This window comes from Notolepis coatsorum (assembly GCF_963971535.1).
Source record: "Notolepis coatsorum genome assembly, chromosome: 2".
Lineage (NCBI taxonomy): Eukaryota > Metazoa > Chordata > Actinopteri > Aulopiformes > Paralepididae > Notolepis > Notolepis coatsorum.
The window spans coordinates 22,549,640-22,572,431 of NC_140166.1; the positions used below are offsets into that span (position 1 = coordinate 22,549,640).

Genomic DNA, 22,792 nt, shown 5'->3' on the forward strand with positions numbered 1-22,792 from the left:
TTTAAGTACCATCGCTATCGTTTCCTAAATATTCCAGGTTGTATACTTACTCCCTGCGCAACCAGAGATTGGACATTCAATGTTGATTTACCTACGAATACTCATTTGCCATAAAAGTGCATATTCCATATTTCAAATCATAAATGTAATTAAGTGATCGTTGTATACACCCTTTGCTGTATTAAACTTTCGATTTGGTACATTTGTGTTGGTTCGTTTCATCAGGTGGGAAAGTGTTCATCATACTTATATCTTGTACTGGGTGGCCAGAAGTTAAAGTGCATGAGGTAGTGGTATTAAATATCATATCTAACAATACAGTCAGGGAATTGTACCCCTCAGTTACAGTTGGACTTTATGGTGTTCTTGTTTTGTTCTTGACTTATTTACTTGTCATAATGCAACATTCTAGAACATTTGTGATGTCACAGTATGATGTCATAATCAAACATTCTAGGACATTTGTGTATCTATTCTCTCAGAAGATCTCATTGTGCATCTTGAAACAGTACTGAACAGTACTGAACAGATAGACTAAACAACATAGATTGAAGCCATGCATTTCTCAACCAAGGTGCCTTGCCTATACCGGTTTGCTGTGGAAAGAGACAATACAGAGACAATACAGACCCTCTCCTGTTGGCCGGCGGTGCAGGCATCACCCACACTTTCACAATTTCCCTGCGTGGAATTGTCTAGCTTTTTATTATTATTTATTTTCAATTTATGTTCGAAATAAATAAACGCATTAATTCAGGGGCGTCGTTTTGGTATGGCAAGGTACCTTGGCAAATTAAAATTGTAAAATATATATATTTTTTTTATAATTACAATTTTTTATGTAAGCTTCAAACTATTTTTTATGTAAGCTTCGAACTATTCGGTACAGCCCTAGCATGTTTTGATATAGTCAATTATCTAACTTTTACTAGGTGACTTTTACTGTGACTAACTGAAATATGCCCAAAAAAAAGGAAAATGGACATACAGAAGTTTTTTAATCAAAGGGCAGCAGAGACAAGTGATACAGAGACACAGGTAAGGTCTTACAATGGCTTAGTAATTATAACAGTGCAGTTCAGCATTCAGTAACCCATACATTTTGTGAACCTGCATTCTGTTGAACACACACCTCAGAACCATACCTAATGAAAATTGGCTCAATTGCAGTTATGATATTATATTCTGCATAATTTGTATGCAAAATATTGTGGTTCCCTGCTTTAGTCTGTTGACACATTTGTATACTAAAAATGCTTGTGTAGTCCTGTGTCATACCTAAATGTCATATAAGTGAATTGTATAGAAACAACTCACCAAAAGTGACTATTGCACAACTGATTTGACAATCTTACCTTGGCTTTTACTGAAATGACGCCACTGCATTCATTCAAGATATCTGGCCTCGCGCGGATCTCACAGCTGTTCCCGCACAGTGCAATACTCCAATTCAGCCATTGGGTGGGTGGCGCTGCTGAGCGGCCCTCACAGCGAGGCCGTCAGAGCGCGGCCCTGTTGCCTGTTACTGTTCCGCAACTGTAGCTACTTCCGGGGTAGGCCTGATTGGCCCCGACAGGCACGTGACAGGCGCGGCCACGCCCCGCGGCAGCCTCAGGACGCGCAACGAGTTCACAGGCTTTCCGAGATGCTTCCAGCTGCAGCACTGTACCCATTCTGCAATCTGTTAATAAAGTTTTAAATCAATCAATCAATCAATCAATCGGTCAGGTCACGTGTACCCATTCTACAATCTGTTAATAAAGTTTTCAATCAATCAATCAGGGCCTGTGGTGGTCACGTGTACCCATTCGGCAATCTGTTAATAAAGTTTTCAATCAATCAATCAATCAATCAATCAATCAATCAATCCCGCAGTGCAACGTGACCCAAATCATACGGCAATCTGTTAATAAAGTTTTCAATCAATCAATCAATCAATCCCGCAGTGCAACGTGACCCAAATCAGCCAATGTAGCGAGGGGTCTCTAAGCGCGGGGGACCTCAGCCATTGGGTGGGACCCAAATCACGTGACCCAAATCAGCCAATGGAAGCGAGGGGTCGCTAAGTGCGGGGCCTGTAAGCGCGGGGCTTCTAAGCAGGCATGCGTTGTTCATGGGACGGGGTAGCACGGTGTGCAAGCTCACTGAGTATTAAAGATTTGAGCAGAAGCGCGTGCACGCACATGCATGGTTGTGCGCGCATGCGCGTGCACTCAAGAACACGCTGCGCTCGACTCGGCTCGTCGTGTTTACCTGCCTCCCGGCGCTACCTCGCATTATCATAACAATAGCCGCTAGGCCGGTGTCTTCAACCACGTCCGCACATACAATGTATAAGTTAACAGTATCTGACTACCTGTCTTCATTCACCATCACAACTGCAAGGATCATGCCATCCAAGAAGAAGATGAGGACGAGTGCGACACTCGTTCAAAGCAAACTTAGTTTTGCTAAACCAGGAGTGGACGCCAGGAGCAGGAAGGCAAGTAACACTAACCTAACAGCAACAGCATTTGAACAGCTTTAATTTTTTAATATAGGCTTTTGTCCAGATTGACTAGCTAGGTTATTTGCCTGTTTTGTTTCTCTTGAAAATAATCGTGGTTCATGATTGATGAGACATGACAAATGCGTGTTTACAGTCTTACAGAGTCCATCAGACATCAAGACATAATCATGTTATTATTCAATGTGATTCACTGCTTAATCTTGTACTGAATCAAACCATAAACAAGGTTGCCTGTTGGGATGTTAGATCCTAATGTGAAAAACTGATTTTATATGTCTGCACTTTATGTGCTCATTTTATGCCTGTCTTTCTTCTGTTGTGAAGCACTTTGAGCTGCAGTTTCTGTATGAAAGGCTATACAAACAAAGTGTATTATTATACATGTGCGCGAGGGAACATATGCGCATGCGCGCGGGACCGCGCGTGCGCGCGGCGTCATTATCCTGCGTGCCGGCTCAGTCCATATTAACAACGCACCACTGCTTCTAAGCGCTGCGGTCTGACGTTCTGCAGCTGCATACTATTGGGCTTTCCGCCTTCAACGCCGCCCAGGAAGAGGCAGGAATAGTTCTACTTTGACGTTTTAATGTTGGACCAAAGCCGCTCTGCGGCTCTGCAGCTGCATACTATTGATTATATTAGCTAACGAGAAATTATAACTGTTAGTATTTACACCACTGGCCACCGGAGGCGCCACACACACAGTAGACATGTAATATGATCCTCCAGTAGAGGAAGAACAGTAGTGTATTTCCGGGTTTGTCGGCATTTTATTACAGTAGCACAGCGGCTAGAGTTACTACTGTATTGTTTAGTACAGTAGACACTGATAATTCATCCAATAAAACAATCTGCTGTGAATTAACTACAGAGATGATATGAAATATGAATGTCTCGCCGCTCTGGGATGAGAGGATATAAGAGGCTGCATATTCTCGGTAGCTATATCTTATATGTCTTCATTGTATTCGCGGATGCTCTCATTGTAACCTTGACTGAACAGAACAGCGAGACACCGTTTTTACTGACATAGATTACATTCGATTAAAATGTATTGTCATTAAACAGTACAACGAAAATTGAGTTGTACGTTTTGAATGAGTGAACATTTAACTAAGTGCAATAGTAATATACAATGTATTAAACCGGGTATAAAATAATACTATATTATATGAGTACTACTACTGAGTAATAGTGCTAATCGGGTGCATGTACTGAGTTGTATTATTATTATTATTATTATTATTATTATTATTATTATTATTATTATTATTATTATTATTATTATTATTATTATTATGTGATACAGGTATAAAGACACTAGTAGTCATACAGGCCAGCAGCGTAACTAATAAGAGTAGCCTACAGATATATGCAGGTATGTACAGACAGAATGCGGGTATACAGCATTATTGTACATGCTATCATACAGAGTGACATAGCGGTGATTTATCATCCGCAAACCAAGGCGACACCGAGCTGTTTACCAAACAAACGACGTTGCAGTCATAGTTAGAAACGTTCATTGTTGTGTTCTCCGGTTGCAACATTGTATCAATATGTAGCCTACGGTCACAACATTGTATCAATATGAATTATTGTCACAACATTGTATCAATATGTAGCTACTGTCACAACATTGTATCAATATGTAGCTACTGTCACAACCTACTGTATCCCAGCAGGGGTCGCATGCACTGCTACACTTAATGCAACTTCACATACAGTAGAGAGAGGCTACATCTTTTGTAAACTATCCGAGTGTAAACTAGCTTAGCTTTACACAAATCAATGGAAGCGGATACGGATCTAAAAAAACAACAACAAGAAAACACCTTCATAACTCTCACAACATGCTGTAGTAACCTGTAAAGAGCCATTTACATTTTTACTTTTAGTTATTTAGCTGATGATTTTATCCAAAGTGACTTAGAAATTGTGAACAACAAGTCAGCAGGAGGGTGGGTTTCTTCTGCCCTGAGATTGTGGTGGGAAGTTCATTCCACCATCGTGGAGTGAGGAGAGAGAATAGCCTGTGTTGTTTCGATGACCTCCCAGGAGCTCGGATAGGAGTGGGTCTGAGGTGGCCAGAAGATGCAGAGCGTAGGGGTCTTGAGGGTGTGTGTAGTTAGAGACCATTGACCAAAGGTAGGAGGGAGCCGTTACCCCCAGTTGCACAGAATGCCAGGTCAAGAACCTTGGTCAGGTTTGGGTCCCTTTTGAACAGCATCACAAACAATGCTTGATTGATTGATTGATTGATTGATTGAAAAGTTTATTAACAGATTGCAGAATGGGTACAGTACAGCTCAATACATACAATTGTTAAGGGGATGCAGACCAGAGAAAGACTTTCGTCTTGTTTACATCAGGGTCCCCCATTTTCAATTCATCATAACATATATGACATACATGACATACAGATAGACAGTACTGCTACATCTATACATTTATGACATGATTTGCAAATACAGTACTGTTTGTGATACAAAAAGTGTCCAGAAAAAGAGTGTATATACATTTTACGTAGAAACTGTTCATTGGGGGAGGTTGGGTGGGTGGGGTGGGGTTGGGTGGGTGGGGGCTGTACATTGGAGGTGGGGGGGGGGGGGGGTTGGGTAGGGGGGGGGGGGGGCGACACTGTACATTGTAATACTGACAAAGCCATACTTGGTCATTTACTGTACAACTGGGTTAGGACATTTGTAGGGGCCAGTTTTGAATTGCAGTCTCCCGTAGGTGTTCTTTGAGAGTGTTTTTGAAAGTGGGTAGTGATTCACATTCCTTTACAGCTTTGGGTAGGGCGTTCCACATTGATGTGGCATAATTGCGAAACGTGTTTAGTCCCTTGTTTGAGCCGAATCTGGGTTTAACATGATTTGTGGAGCTCCCTCTGGTGTTGTGATCGTGGTATTCACTGACCTTTGGGAAGTATTTTGACATGTACATGGGTACCTTGGTCGCGTAGTGTATCTTGTAGACCAGGCCCATTGCAAGTTGCTGTACTCTGTCGTCTACTCTAAGCCATCCTAGGTTGTCAAAGTGGGCAGGGGTGAGGTGGGTTCTAGGAGTCAGGTCAAGCAGTAGTCTGACTAGCTTGTTTTGAGATGTTTGTAATTTGTTTTTTAGTGCCTTTGAGGTGCTTTGGTACCATGAGGTGCAAGCATAGTCGTAGTACCCTTGAATGAGTGCTCCTGCCAGAGTCTTCAGGGTATTCTTGTTTACCAGAGAGGAGATCCGGTACAAGAATCGAGTTCGTTGGTTGACTTTTTTTATTACATTGGATGCCATTTTGTTACAGGAAAGATTAGCCTCTAGGATGGAACCCAGGTAGGTAATTTCATCTTTCCTTGTGACAATATTGTCACCCACTGTAACCGAGAAGCCGTCGGTCTTGCTGAGTTTGTTATTTGAACCGAAGAGAATGGACTCTGTTTTGCCCATGTGTAATGATAGTTTGTTGTCGGCGAGCCATATGCAGATTTTGCCTAGTTCCGAGCTGAGGGCTTTTTCAACCTGTAACTTGTTCTTGTCAGAGACCAGCAGGGCTTATAATTCCCTCTTCCATTATCTCAACTCTGATGTAAGAGTTGAACTGGGGGATGAACTGAAACGATTCCCAATCTGTGACAAGAGACAGGCCACACTAAAAGTATACAATAGGGCCCTTAATTAACCAATACATTCATGTTGTTTTTCTATAGAACTCAATCCCAGAGACAAAGCATCATAACCAAGTTAAAACATGTAAGAAGTTTTTTATGTTTTCATCAATTCCCTGCAAATAAAATATACATTTCTAAAAGAGTTTCCTGAAATCAACATTGAGTACTAAGATGTCCTGTGCTTTTGTACTTAAAGGCTTGGGGGGAAATGCCAGATCTCCCTGCCTGTGGCAGCCGGTGCCTTGCTCGTGGGTCTTCCCTACTCCATCTCGCTAGTTGCCCAGTGGCTGTACGGTTGGCCCAACAAGCCTGGCTACAAGAAGTACATAGAGGCACTGAAACCAAGGTAATAATCATCCCCTATCGGAGTAGTACAACTATAGTATTCCTGTGTTGTTTTATTCCGCTCGCATCATTTACTACAGAACTACACTTGTGAATCACTAGTATAGACTCAATGCCCGCACCAGGTTTTTGGCTAGAAAGGCCAATCTACTTGACAAGGAATGCCTTACTGGCCAACAGCCTGGTGCAGTGTCATTTTGATTATGCTAGTGTAGCCTGGTTTGGGGGACTGTCAGCTTCATTAAAGATGAAACTACAGGTGTCACAGAATAAGCTGATCAGGGTTGTGATGGGCCTAGGCCCTCGTGATCATGTTGGGAGGAGACATTTTCAGGAGCTCAACTGGCTACCAGAGTAACCCAGCTTAGGCTCAACATGGTACACAAAATAATAAATAACAGGGCCCCCAAATATTTTAGTAACTATTTTCCGTAGTGTTAGTGAATCACACAGCCACAGAACGAGATCTAGCATAGCAAACCTGCATCCTCCAAGGTGTAGAACAAAGATGGGACAGTGCTCATTTGCTCACAAAGGAGCACAGGAGTGGAATGAGTTGCCTTTGACCACCAAACAGATCTTGAACCTGTATAGTTTCAAGGTGAACGTTAGGAAATGGCTCCTAGAAAATGTCCCAGAGTAACTAAGGAAGGTTCCAGTTTTAATGTAGTGTAGTTTTAGTGTGTCTGTACATTTTGTACATATTTTATTAATAATGTTGTATTTTACTTTTTAATTATATTTTTTAGCAATATACTGTAGGCTGATGATAATATGTGTAATACATGTTTATGTAAATACCATGTGCTGCTGAGACCAAGGACCACAATGTAAATAAGTCTGTGACTTTTTTGTGCTATCCTTGATCATTTTAGGATGCATGACTTGTTGTAACATGTAATGTATTTTAATAATTATTAAATAAACTAAATCATATACTACACCTACATTGTAGTATACGAGAACACAGGAATACTATACACAGTCACACTATACATTTCTGTAATATTCCACTACAGAAATACTGTAGAGAATAATATATGTTTCTGTGGTAAATCTTTATTGTGTCTATGAAAAAATAACATATTGTACATGGATACTATGAATCACTAAGGTATTTGTGTGTTAAGTATCTAGTGTGTAATAAAGGGAACAGTAGAGGTTCTACTGTAGTTCAGGCAATGTGATGCAGCCTATGGGTGGTTTCAGTTGTGGTCTCTCTGTGTTCCAACTCACAAAACACAAAACATCTGCTATCGCTGACTTTACAGAACAAGCTTGGGCTAAAAGAAAGATATTTATTTACCTATTATGTTTTATTATTTTTGTCTGTGTTTACTGGTACTAGAGATGCACCAATACGGATACTGGTATCGGATATCGGACCGATACCAGGTTCAAGTAGAATATTGGTATCTGAGAATTTCCCCAATACTAAAATCTGATGGCAAGAAACACGTCTAACGTGCCATAAATAAAAGCAAAGTGACTTGATTTGCTGCATTTGTTACATGTTAACTCTCTAATAACTCACTCTCTCTAATGGAGAAAAATATAGTGTTGTGGAAAAATCATTATACTGTAAATACTCTCTCTCTCTCTCTCTCTCTCTCTCTCTCTCTCTCTCTCTCTCTCTCTCTCTCTCTCTCTCTCTCTCTCTCTCTCTCTCTCTCTCTATATATATATATATACACTGTATACTTACTTCATCTGAGCATATTTTTAGCATTTAGCATTTTTTTATTATTAGATCTTATTACATAGCGTTTTAACATTCGCCAAAATGCTTGATTGTGATTGGTCAATAGCGCTCCGTTACCCCTAGCAGCGGTCAATTATTTCTCGATAACGGACCGCTGCTATGGGCAACGGCGCAATAATGACCGCTGTTATGGGCAACAGAGCGCTATTGACCAATCACAATCAAGCATTTTGATCGCAGTCACGAAAGCTATAACCTCGTTCCCAGCTTTATCTCGCACAGCTGCACTACATCAGGTTCAATCACGTCCACACCTGCCGATGACAGAGGAGCCACAGAACAACTGCGTCTGCATTTGATCTCGTCTTGTCGATGGTGTAAAATGAATTAGGTATATTGTTAGTAAGTTAGCCATGTAATAAGTGGGATAATGTATAGCTATACTTGGTCATTGTCACAAAATAATTGACCTTCACTGCATTTAGAACACCTCGGCTGCGCCTCGGTGTTCCAGAACTCTGTGTCGGTGTCGGTCAATTATTTTGCGACAATGACCTCGTAGCTATACATTATCCCTTACATATATACAGTATATTTTTACTATATTTATTGTAGGGCAAATATAACATACATACCCTCATCTTGCACTTTGACCTTTTTACACTGCCTACTTGCCCATATGCGCATGTCCAGAGTTAATTATATTGTTATATTGTTTACACTGCCTATTTTTATTCTATTTTTATTTTCACTTCTCCATTGTACTATAATTCTATGACCTATATCAGGGCCCAGGGGTTCTCAAACTTTTTCATACCGCGACCCCATTTTATTTAGGATTTTTTTTAAGACCCCACACTTAACTCATTCAGCGCCAGGGGTCGCTGTCTACCTTCTGGGTAGAACACCAGCGCTGTAAGTCAATGGGGCGCTTTGTTCACTTGTGAGTGCTTAAAATATATTTTATATTATAGCTATGGGTCTAATAACACCGTCGATTGTGAGAGTAGCTTCCAGTCAACATGCACAAAACAGATTGTTTTTTCATCCGTACATTTCCGTTTTATACCGTATTGAATATGAGTATAGTTTGGGTGATTCTTAGTAATCCCAGGAAAAGACGCGATAATAGCCACTATACACGTTGTCATTTTTCGCCTGATTATCGAATCTTCCTGAAATCAATGCTAGATTATCGTTATTATCCTTCCTCATGCACCCATGAAATGGGGCTTGTAGCAGGGCGCTCCCCCCCCCCCCCACCGCCACCAACGGTACACAGCACAACACAGTCCACACAGACAGCTTCGATCGCAGGAGAAAGAAATATCAGATCAACGCAAGATTTGATATATAGTGTTCTTACCTTGTCTCTGATGTAATGCAAAAAAAATAATCCAATTATCTGATCGCCATTCCAAATACTGTCCGCGGAGGTCCATCCCACGTTGTCCGGCATTGCATATGAACGAGGGGGGGGGGCATCCTAGTAGATGTACGCTCATCCTGCCGGAGTATTTAAACCCCGCCCGCACGGCTCAGATCGGCCCAGAAAATAAACGACATCGTTTCTAATGGAGTGCAATACCGACTGGAAGGCGTAGGTGGCGGTATTTGCCCTTTGCGAGCTCAGACCCATTCCCAATGATAACATCAGGCTGGATGGATGAAAAATGAATGGATATAGCTAATAAAAGAAATAACGATTAAAACCCGAGATTTCTCGTGATTGGTGCTCAATGCATGGCGAGTTAACCCAACTTTTTTCGTGATTGGCGCAGAATGAGTTAATGTAATTCCACGTAATTTCAACGTGGAATTAAGAAATATCAAAATAAAAGCACACGTTGTTGAACTTGCTCATACATATTTATTAGAACATTTTATTACAGCACAGCACTATGTTATCAATACACATTTATAAAACAAGGCATATTTAGCCAGAATATGTTGCCAGAACATTTTTTTTATTTTTTTTTATACTTGCCAATGCACTGTCACCTACCCGCAACCCCAATTTGCGTCGCGACCCGTAGTTTGAGAACCACTGACCTATATCATGTCTTAAGTTCTACTACCTGTACCTCCCCTCCCCTCTCCCCCATGCTTCTATGATGCCTGAATCATGTCTCCTACTACCTGTACCTCCCCTCCCCCCTCCCCCATGCTTCTATGATGCCTGAATCATGTCTCCTGCTACCTGTACCTCCCCTCCCCCCTCCCCCCCCCATGCTTCTATGATGCCTGAATTTCCCCAAGGGGATCAATAAAGCAATATCTTATCTTATCTTAATGTATAGTGTTTATAGTCATGGTACTGGAAGCTGAAATATTGTTTATTGTATTGGTGTCTCGTTTGGTCACTTGTGTGTTGTGACACGTAAATCAAATCATTCATTAATTCATTTATAAAGGAATATTATTTGATACAGTATGTTGTCTTCTTCCCCCTCAGGCGAATATATTGTTTGGCCAGAGCTGTACTGGAGACACTGAAATACCTGCAGTACGGAAAACTGTACTTTCAGTGGAAGTCGTGGTACAAGAATGAGGAAAACAGTAGGCATTATGAAAAGGTGTGTACTGTGTAATGATGCCCTAATACAACAATTAAAGACGAGATATGAAAATAGCACTGGTACATGTTACTATGTATAGAGACTCTTTGTGTACTGGTAGATTATGTGGGACAGGACTGGCTAGACTTCAGGGTCTGTTTGAGACAAGTCCCGTTTGAAGCCACGTGTCCCAGATATCAGAAAAACACCAATATCTCCCAGTTATCCCAGTTTGCCCAAAATAAGCATCAGACTAGTGCTGGGAGGTCTATTGAATATGAAGGTATACTGTTATGGATCCATGTAGGACTAGGAGGTCTACTGATTATCAAGGTATACCGTCATGGATCTATGTAGGGCTGGGAGGTCTACTGAATATGAAGGTAAAAACCGTCATGGATCCATGTAGGGCTGGGAGGTCTACTGAATATGAAGGTAAAAACCGTCATGGATCCATGTAGGACTGGGAGATCTACTGAATATGAAGGTATACTGTTATGGATCCATGTAGGACTAAGAGGTCTACTGATTATCAAGGTATACCGTCATGGATCCATGTAGGGCTGGGAGGTCTACTGAATATGAAGGTAAAAACCGTCATGGATCCATGTAGGGCTGGGAGGTCTACTGAATATGAAGGTAAAAACCGTCATGGATCCATGTAGGACTGGGAGATCTACTGAATATGAAGGTATACTGTTATGGATCCATGTAGGACTAGGAGGTCTACTGATTATCAAGGTATACCGTCATGGATCCATGTAGGACTGGGAGATCTACTGAATATGAAGGTAAAAACCGTCATGGATCTATGTAGGACTGGGAGATCTACTGAATATGAAGGTATACTGTCATGGATCCATGTAGGACTGGGAGGTTTATTGAATATCAAGGTGTACCATCATGGATCCATTATGTATACATGTATACAGTACATGTGTATGTATACAAGTCTTAAAAATATACACTGTACATTTTAAGTAAAAAAAAATCTGAACAGATAATTTTGAACGAAACAACACCATGACGATTGTTGTGAAGGATCAGATTAAACCGAATATATATATTTATTTTTGGATATATATTGAATAGTATTTGTATATCGTTTGATATCCCCTGTATATTCCTTTTTTTTTTTTAATTTTTTTTATTATTGCAAAACAAAACTTATTAAAAGTCAGTACTCAACACACAATGTATAATGAAACTTTCAGTAAAGGTGGTTAAAATATATGCAAGTACAGAAACAGGATAAAACAAAAATAGTCAATAATAACATTTTAACCGTATACCGTGTATATCCAGCAAAGTTACAATTATATAAATGTTAGTATATAATATACCCCGAATACCTATTTTCTAAAACCCTACACACATATGCTCCAGCTCAAATCCCCCCCTCCCGGACCCCCTCTTGGATAGTACCTCCATTATCCCTCACTCCTAACCAGACATCACCATTATAGGCTAGCTTTTATTCTCTCCACCACTTCTAACCACATTAACATTTTGGATTCATTGAGCCCTAGAATTCTTGCTGTTCATATTTCTTGATATATCACCCTGTATATTCCTTGTACATATACACGGAATATCCCTTTAGTCTACTATAGCCCATAATAGTTCATTCTCTTATTGGACAAGGACCTGGCGCCAGGGGACAAGCCCCTTGGAGCCAAGTTCAATGGTACCGACGAAACATGTCCCTACTAGCCCCGGCTCTGCGCAGGAATACGGCTACCGAAAGGAGAGTGGCACTATTTGTTCACCGTGCATATAAATATGGCGCAAGTAAATGTAGAAGACCTCTTATCCCTTAGTCCTTTACCCTTCTACCCAACTAAGTAACAGAACGTGAAGCCTCACCCCACGATACCGCGTGCGGTGTAGTATGGCCTGTTTGGCCTTAGAATAGCATTGAGACCTCGTGCGAATTAATAGCTGAATTGTCAGAGTTTGGCACCGTATTTCTATTAAGTAATAATAGTCTATCGTGTATGGTGCATCGTGCGGTTAGAGTTCTAAAGTGAGCAGCATCCCCGTCGCTTCCTCGTGTTATCTAGAGTCTTAACCAGGTTGGGCAGACCACACGTGGTGCTTTCATCCGAGGAGTTCTAGGCGAGGACCGAGTGGACCTGTACATTGGATTACCTACCCGACGACTGCTGAGCCCTATGCGGCATGGAATATATATTTGCTTTGGTACTTTGATTTGTGGAGCGGATAATCGCCAACACCGGTGAGTGTTGGATTTACCCCGAGAGGAGTCAAGGTGAGACGGCGCTCAGACCAGACTGAGGTCGCCCCGCTTCTTCTTCACTGTGGAGCTACAGCTACAGCTACAGCCTACAAGAGAGCCAAGGTGTATTCATCTGTGGATCAAGATTCTACTGCACTGTCTTCTGTACGTGAAGTCTCCCTAGACATCGTTGACCAGACGGGATACTGCCGATGGCTCTCCTACCCCCCCTACCGGCTTACAACCGGGAGGACCCCTACAGTATATCCAGCTATAATCATTAAGTGTGCCATCGTTATAATTCCCTAAGAGCCAGGTTGTATACTTGCTTCCTGCGTAACCAGAGATTGGACATTCAGTGTTGATTTGCCTACGAGTACTCATTTGCCTTACAAGTGCATTCAAATCATAAACGTAATAGTGAATGTTATATGTACCCTTTGCTATATATTAAATATTTGATTATTACCTTTGTGTGGACCCGATTTCATTGTGGGAAAGTGTTCATCATATTTAGATATCGTGTACTGTATGGCCAGTAGTTAAAGTACATAAAGCGGTAGTGGTTTAATGATACCATACTTATCAATACAGTCAGGGAATTGTACCCCTCAGTTACAACGATTGTATTACAGGAGATAACGACATAAAAAATATGTTGTATCACATTGTACTGGAAAACGAAATGCCATCAAATACCTTTATACCGCAAAAAACGATGGAAAATGTAGTATTATCTGAACAACTCTGTCCGTCTGGACTCCTCACAGGGCATCGAAAAATGTAGTATTATCTGAACAACTCTGTCCGTCTGGACTCCTCACAGGGCATCATGTTTGGCCGAAGAGGCAACAAGCTGGACCTGTACTACTCTCCCACGACGGAGCGGTCCGGGGACTCCTCGGTGCCCCTGGTGGTCTTCATATACGGCGGAGCGTGGGGCTCTGGAGACAGGACCATATACTGTCTGCTGGCCATGCAGATGGCCAAGGAGCTGAGCGCCACGGTCGTCTGCCCCGACTACTGCACCTATCCAAAGGCAAGCACGCCACAGCACCACACCATGTTATTGTTTATATATATATATCACATTTAATCACTTGTACATTGAATGTTGTTAATTCACTTTACTGTTACATTTGCACTCTGGTTGGATACCAAACCTCTTTTCGTTGTACTGTACTTGTGCTGTTATGATGACAATACATTTGAATCTAATCTAAGAGACACTAAGAGGGCGATCAGCAGTGGTGGAAGAAGTGCACAGTTCCTTTACTTAAGTAAAAGTAGAAATACTCTGATAAATTCTCTGGTAAAAGTAAAAGTCCTCCATTCAAATTCGACTTAAGTAAAAGTAGAGAAGTATTTGCTATTGAATGTACTTATGTATCTAAAGTAGAAGTACACATTCTACACCTCTATAGGTTGTGTTAAAGTGGTATGTGGTCCAGTTATGCTGCTCTGATAACGTCCTCTTGAAGTTGACAGGCTTCAAATGTGAAAGTATATAATCTTCATACATTTCTTATTTTGTATATATTATGTATATATTATAAAAGGTACAATATTTCCTTTGAAATGTAATGGAGTAAAAGTATAAAGTTCCCTAAAATGAAAATACTCATAAAGTATCAGGAATGTAAATTTCGATATTGACTCAATTTGATGTTGAAACGAGCCAAAGTACTACCCTCCTCTACTTTTACTGGTATCAGCAATTCCACGTCTCACTCCATTCATTTCGAGTCACAGGTCTGCTTATGTTTCCAGAGCTGAGGATGGAAGTAGTCGGGGAGATCAATGTTTGTCTGATAGCACTCTTATCTGAGAAGTCTTATCCTTGTCTGATAGCACTCTACTTAGAAGTAGAAATGGTATTGTGTGGGTTTTAAACAGTCCTTTCCTCGCAGGGTAATGTTTTATGTATGGTCCAAGACATCGCTGACTGCCTGGTCTGGGCAAGAGAGAGCGGGCAGAAGTTCAACTTTGACAAAGTGAGTGATTTTCATGAACAGGAGGAAAAACAGGCTGATTGTCATAACAACCTTGATTATTCGTTATGATTGTTACCAAGTAGAATAAATGCCTTACAACTCCTCAACTCCTGACTAAACTTGTGGCTTAAAGGGGATTGTCACCCATTTTAAGAATGCACATTATGTTATTCCTTTGCCCCAGGACAGTTCAGTATCTGTGAACATGCATCACTCTCTCCTAAAGCTAGAATTCAGAGAGAGAACCCTCCAATCCGTGATGTCACTGGGATGTAAAATCTGGTGCTGCTCCATAGACAGTGACTGGGCTCTGACTTTGTGAAGCCAGAAAATATTTATGTGAGCTCTTACACACAAATGAGGTTTATATTCTAGCATTGCTAGAAGGCCTGAACCAGAATGAAAACCTCACATAGAGCTCACATAAACATCTTATGGCCTCTCAAAATCATGTATGTGAGGTATACCTTCAACACACCCTACAGATACTCTCACAGCCTTTGTTTATAACCATGATCACAAACCATTCTGTTTCACTGTGTATTTGTTCAGATTATGCCTTCTTTTATTTATTGTTTCATCTTGTGTTTTGTCCTGTTTATTTAAAATGTGTGTATCTCGACGTCATTGTAAAAAAGTACGGGCAACCTCAATGATCCTCAATGATCCCATCAACACTTAAATAAAGGTTTGAATTAATTCAAGAGTTATTGGTCATCAAATGCACTTTTGACCCTTTCCTCTCTCCGTAGGACAACATAGTGCTAATCGGTCATTCGGCAGGTGCACATTTGTGTGCACTGACGAGCCTCTTCCTCATCGACAGCCGAGAAGAGCTCTTCATAGAGACGGTCAAGCAGCAGGAGCTCACGCTGGCATTAAGAGGAGTTATCGGTAAGCGGTGGCAGAACCCTCCAATCCGTGATGTCACTGGGATGTAAAATCTGGTGTTGCTCCATAGACAATGAATGGAGCTGTGACTTTGTGAAGCCAGAAAATGTTTATGTGAGCTCTTACACAATGAGGTTCACATTCTAGCATTATTAAGCAGTGGGAGCTCACGCTGGCATTAAGAGGCGTTATTAAGCAGTGGGAGCTGACTCTGGCATTAAGATGAGTTATTAAGCAGTGGGAGCTCACGCTGGCATTAACACTTTCTGCACCAAAAATTTGTATACTCTTGTTTTGCCGCCAACGCTTGAGCGCAATAACGAGTGTCCTTTGATCCCCGTTCTATACACTCAGCCGGAGCTCCCTGGGCCTCCCTGGCTCATCTGCCTACGTTACAATTGCAATGACGATCGAATCCTGCCAGGTGGCAGTATCGCCTACCGTTTGAACTGGAATGGTTTGGTGTGGGAACACTTTTTATCTAAACAATATCTAGTGTACTGCTAAATACCTAAACAATATCTAGTGTACTGCAAAATACCTAAACAATATATAGTGTACTGCAAAATACCTAAACAATATATAATGTACTGCAAAATACCTAAACAATATCTAGTGTACTGCAAAATACCTAAACAATATCTAGTGTACTGCAAAATACCTAAACATTAACTAGTGTACTGCAAAATACCTAAACAATATATAATGTACTGCAAAATACCTAAACAATATCTAGTGTACTGCAAAATACCTAAACATTAACTAGTGTACTGCAAAATACCTAAACATTAGCTAGAGTTCTGCAAAATACCTAAACAATATCTAGTGTACTGCAAAATACCTAAACAATATATAGTGTACTGCAAAATACCTAAACAATATATAATGTACTGCAAAATACCTAAACAATATATAGTGTACTGCAAAATACCTAAACAATATATAATGTACTGCAAAATACCTAAACAATAACTAGTGTACTGCAAAATACCTAAACAATAACTAGTGTACTGCAAAATACCTAAACAATATCTAGTGTACTGCAAAATACCTAAACAATATATAATGTACTGCAAAATACCTAAACATTAACTAGTGTACTGCAAAATACCTAAACAATAACTAGTGTACTGCAAAATACCTAAACAATATATAGTGTTCTGCAAAATACCTAAACAATATATAGTGTACTGCAAAATACCTAAACAATATCTAGTGTACTGCAAAATACCTAAACAATATATAGTGTACTGCAAAATACCTAAACAATATCTAGTGTACTGCAAAATACTGTTGTGGCTGAAGGTTGTTTAACACAGCAGGAGACGATATTTCCAATTGTAACAAGTAGGTAATTTATTTAAGAAAAGAAGTTCTTAACAGCAAGAGCTATGGGTCGAGCAGAGGATCACCACAGCTTGAACAAAAAACACTCTACTCTCAATCCCTCTGCCTGTCCCCTAAATCCCCTCTCAGTCCTGCCCCCCCATGACAGATATGATGACGTATCATATCATGTCAGATCTGACATGACGTACATTAAGATGATACGTAGATTTAACATCGGAGAGAGATAAGAACATTAAGAACATGAAGAGAGATAAACAAGATATGATGTCCACACACGATATGATGTAAAACATTTAAGAACATTGAAGAGAGAGTGAGATGTGTGTGTGTGTGTGTGTGTGTGTGTGTGTATGTGTGTGTGTGTCTGTGTGTGTGTGCGTCTGCGTACAGACGTATGTGTATTGTATGTGTGTATTGTGTGTGTCTGTGTGTCTGTGTGTGTGTGCTGTGTCTGTGTGTGTGTGCTGTGTATGTATGAAAGAGAGAAAAGAACAAGATATGAAAGCGATACGATGTCCGAGATTACCAGCACACAACGTGCCGTACTGAAATGTCCCTCTGTCCAAGTTGTTTTAAGAACGTCAGCCAGACCGTCTTTCAGCACTGCTAGTTGACCTATATTAAACTAGTCCACCCCATACACATTTTCCCCAACAATACCTAAACAATATCTAGTGTACTGCAAAATACCTAAACAATAACTAGTGTACTGCAAAATACCTAAACAATAACTAGTGTTCTGCAAAATACCTAAACAATATCTAGTGTACTGCTAAATACCTAAACATTAACTAGTGTACTGCTAAATACCTAAACATTAACTAGTGTTCTGCAAAATACCTAAACATTAACTAGTGTACTGCAAAATACCTAAACAATATCTAGTGTACTGCAAAATACCTAAACAATAGTTAGTGTACTGCAAAATTTCTCTACTTTTACTTAAGTAGAATTTGAATCGAGGACTTTACTTTTACCAGAGTACGCATTTATCATTAAAGTAGTATTTCTACTTTTGCTTAAGTAAAGGAACTGTGTACTTCTTCCACCACTGAGTGGCCAAAAAGACGTTGTTGGAAAGAGAGACTTCTTGTTAACGTATCTCTTCCATCTTCCTTTTGTTGTTGGTGTGACCAGGTCTGAGTGGTGTGTACAACATCATGGATCATTATGAGCATGAGCGGATGAGAGCAGTGGAGTACGTCTCCACCATGCACAAAGCCATGAACGGAGTGGAGAACTTCCCCTACTACTCACCCACTCACTTAATGAAGACGTTCACCGAGGACAAACTGAGAAGGTAGGATGATGCCATGGTCTCCACTTCATCAGAGACAACGGGGACTGTATTAAATATGCCCCCCCCCCCCCCCGTGTTTGATGTCAGTCCTCCTCATCTAGCCCACAATGCAAAGCATCTTAACGTGTCTTCTTGTGTCGCTGGCTAACATTACCGCTAATATTAGCTACACAAAAATCTAACATCAGCTACCGAATGTTGCAGCTAACGCTAGCTACTGTCAATCAAAGAGAGCACTCTTGATTATGAATTCATGTTCAAATGATACTTTTATAAAAAGGTATTTGATTTTTATAAACGGATTTAAAGGCCCCATGAAATCAAAATAGATGTTTATGATCTTTTATCAAACTCGTTTTAGTAAACTCGTTGTTATGACCGTTATTTCTCTTATTTGCTATTCGCATTCATAATTCATCCAGGAAGCCTCCGGGAGCCAGCTGGACCTTGTCTGATATTGCAACGCCTCAATACCGCCGCCTGGTGGATTTCGGGCGAGTTACACTCCACTCTAAACCGGAAGTGGCGCTCGGTGCATCGGGGAAAAAGCTCCGCCAGAGATATGTTGTTACGTGGATCAATATACACACCTCGAGTGCATTGGATCGCTTTCGAGACACAAGAATCAATATGCTTTCGGCGTTTATTGCGTCATACAAATGGAAAATGGATCTAGCAGATCGACGTCAAATAATTGGAATTTTTTTTCTCCAGACGCATCGGCCAGAGGTAAGAGGAATCTAACGTTATTTCCAGCTCGATTGTCCATTTATTTCATTGCAATCTATCCGATCAACGTATGGTGTCTTACTAAAGAAAGCCGTTAGTCACAATCAAGGAATCATAAACGACCCCCCCCCCCTTTCCTTCACGCATGATGGAGCATAATGTATAGCGATCATATGCTTTTGAAATTTTTTATATAGCGTGTATAGGGACGAAACGCCAAACGATAATGTATAATACGCGTCGGGGCCTATAACGCGCGTTCTAGGAATGACTGCTATACAGTCTAAAAACATACTTATATTCTCGACGGTACTAACACGACAATGTATGAATGGAAAAATATAACGTTCCCAAATCCGGAACGATAGATACCCGATGTTGAATGGGCCATAGTAATGTCGATATAGCTATAATATTTAAAAAGATATAGCCCTGCAAAGAAGGTGAGCCACTCCATAGGGTTACAGCGGTGGCAGAGAGTGGTAAAGATGGGCATACTGACTGGCACCCAATGTGTTAATGGTATCTTGTGTTTGTAATTTCCTGGAAACCAATTTTAAAATATGTTTAAGAGTCATCCTGCACAGGGCGTATACAAATTTTGCGTCCAATGAAATGCTTTCCAGAATGAAATGTACAGCACATTGTAACTAAGCTAGCACTTGGCCTCTTTAACTAAATTGAACAAATGTTCAATGTTGCGTAACATTGTTAATGTACAGTTTGAACATTAGCTCGCTAGCTAATGGATTGACCATAATTCACATTCAGCACTATTTGCTACTTTAAACCTCAAAAAACTAAACAAAACCATATGTTAACGTGGAAGCTCAGACATTTCAAGCATCAATGATGTAACAGAATGAATGCTTTTGTTCCTGGAAATAATGTTAGCGACTCCTAAATATCTAGCTGTTAGCAATGTCCAGCTAGTTCGCTTGTTTGAATATCTCACGTTTGCTATTAAGTAAAACCAAAATCATTATTTTATGAAAACTACAGCTGTTTATAAGCCACTTTAAACTCTGTACTAAGGAATCCTTTATGTCCCTGAGTCTTAAACAATGGGTCAGGACCCAATATTGGTCCTCGTCTGCACCTTCCGAGTCTGAATGCAGTCAATGCTTGAGTCCAAGTCAGAGTCATCAGTGCTCAAGTCCAAGTCGAGTCACGAGTCCTGAAAATCAGTCAGAGTCCTGGACTTGGGTACTCCAACACTGCTGGGGCCAGATTTTTCTTTCAAACCCTCAGCCCTCGGAAACAAACAAAGACTTTGTCATAACGAGGGTCACTGTGCGTGAGGGTGCAGCAGGTGCGGCAGCGAACTGAGACGACCAGCCACAGCTGTGTGAAAGTGTGAAACAAGAGTCCTCGCTGCATGCTTCCAGCCTTGGCAGAGAGACACATCGAATATCTATATGCATATTGTGCTCCTGCTAAGACAACAGCTGGTCTAGTCTATGGAGGAGAGGAATCTTGTGATACTCTGACAACAGCTGGTCCGAAGCCTAGCTTAGCACAAATTAATGGAAGCGGATACGGACCAGCTAGCTTAGCTGTTGGCCTAAAAACACCTCTCCCGAGTTTTAAGCTAAGCTAGTGGTCCGTATCCGCTTTCGTTCATTTGTGCTAAGCTAGGCTATTTCGTAGTCACATTTCCCATAATGCTGCTGTGTTCCTTTAGTGTGCGATGTATTTGATGTTTGTTTGGTTTATTTATGAAGTATTTCTCCTCTTGTTCTCAGGGTTCCACCCTTCGTTTTGCTCCATGGAACCGTTGACATTATTGTTCCTGCGGAATCTTCGACCAGGTTCTGTGAGCTTCTCGACTCGCTCTCGGTGAAGGTCTCCCTGTTCCTCCTCCCAAAAGTCGACCACACCGAGATCGTCACCGACCTCATGGCACCGGACAGGCACTTTTACCACGCTGTGTACGGCTGCATCAAACAAGAATACGGCAAATTCATGGGAACCTGTTGAAAGTCGGCGACTCCCTAAAAACTTGGTATCTCATGTATAAACCCAATCCCCCACCTTAACACTAACCGTAACCTCATCGGTCCTCACGCCTCACCTTAACCGTAACCCTAACCGTAAACTCATCGGTCCTCACGCCTCACCTTAACCGTAACCCTAACCGTAACCTCATCGGTCCTCACGCCTCACCTTAACCGTAACCTCAACCTCAACCTCATCGGTCCTCACACCTCACCCTAACCCTAACCTAAACCTCCTTGGTCTTCAAGCTGGGCGATTCATTTAGTTAAAATGTTCAATTATGAATTTGTCTTCCCACGATCATGAAAACAAGAAAATCGTTAAAAAGATGATTGAATTCATATATTATTATTAGTATGCCGTGTTGCTCTCATTTTGTCTTGTGTTGTAAACGCAGCGCACCCTTCCTTCACAGCTGTGTGCTCCACCCCACCGAGCCCAAACAGTAGTTTCAGCTGGTGTTGAGGGGGAGGAGGGAGCCACGGCGCGTTCCTCCAGTTATTTTGAAATGTCTTCCTTGTAGATGATGACAGAAAGGCAGCCTTCGGTCGAGAAGAAAAGTAAAACATTCAGTCGTCGTCATATGATGTGCTCAAATCAATGAGTAATTGTGTTTAATAATTGTGATTTCAATATAAATCTAAATAATCATGATTATGATTTTTGCCATAATCGAGCAGCCCTACCTCATACCCCACCTTAACCTCATTGGTCCTCACGCTCCACCTTAAAGGGGTACACCAACATTATGGGAAACACCAACATTATGTCTGACTCCAGAGTCAGACAAGAAGATATATACCAATTTCCTCTCTGTGTGTTCAGTAGAAAGCTATCCGGCTGCAAGCTAGTCTAGTTTAGCACAAATGAATGGAAGCGGATATGTTGGTGTTTCCCATAATGTTGGTGTACCCCTTTAAGGTGGAGCATAAGAAGACGGTAAGCACATTTCCCATAATGTTGGCGTGTTCCTTTAACCCTAACCATAACCTTATTGGACCTCACGCTCCTTCTTGACCACTCATTGGACGCAGTGCACGACGCGGTACATGAGATGCCAAGTTGTAACGAATCCGGTCAAAGTCCTGCCAGGTCGACCGCCGCTTGTCACAGACGAAGGTGAATCGTTTGATTTGAATCACAATGACGTGCCACTACGTGACTTTGTTTACATTCTCTATTTCTAATACCTCAAACTCAATTAAATAGGAAGTTACTTCAAGGTTAAAGGTTAACCTGCTCCACGGTCACACCCACATTATGTTTCAGCATTTATTCTCACCGCTTGTACAGAGTGGAGCGTGGCCCCATTGACTTAGCATTAGCTTGGTGGCTAACTTAGCGGGAGCTGCGGGTGTATAGTATGACAAACTGGACTACTGGTAAGTAGGACACAGGGCTAGGGGTCCAAAATTCTGTACTTGCCCTTTAACTCGATCTATATTATTCTGATTCCATAATGATGATTTAGTGTTTCGATTGTTCTTTCTGTTCTTTGGTCCACGGTTGTGA

At 41.1% G+C, this 22,792-nt stretch overlaps 1 protein-coding gene across 1 annotated transcript; it reads left to right on the top strand.

The window, feature by feature from the left end:
• The first annotated feature begins 3,306 nt into the window (after nt 1-3,306).
• LOC311222837 (uncharacterized protein) lies at nt 3,307-21,467 on the top strand. Its single transcript, XM_084307472.1, has 9 exons — nt 3,307-3,447; nt 6,214-6,256; nt 6,371-6,520; nt 10,677-10,797; nt 13,845-14,057; nt 14,929-15,012; nt 15,765-15,906; nt 18,391-18,553; nt 21,028-21,467. Coding segments are annotated over exons 2-9 (1,110 nt in total). The 5' UTR covers nt 3,307-3,447; nt 6,214-6,254; the 3' UTR covers nt 21,263-21,467.
• Nucleotides 21,468-22,792: the final 1,325 nt, after the last annotated feature.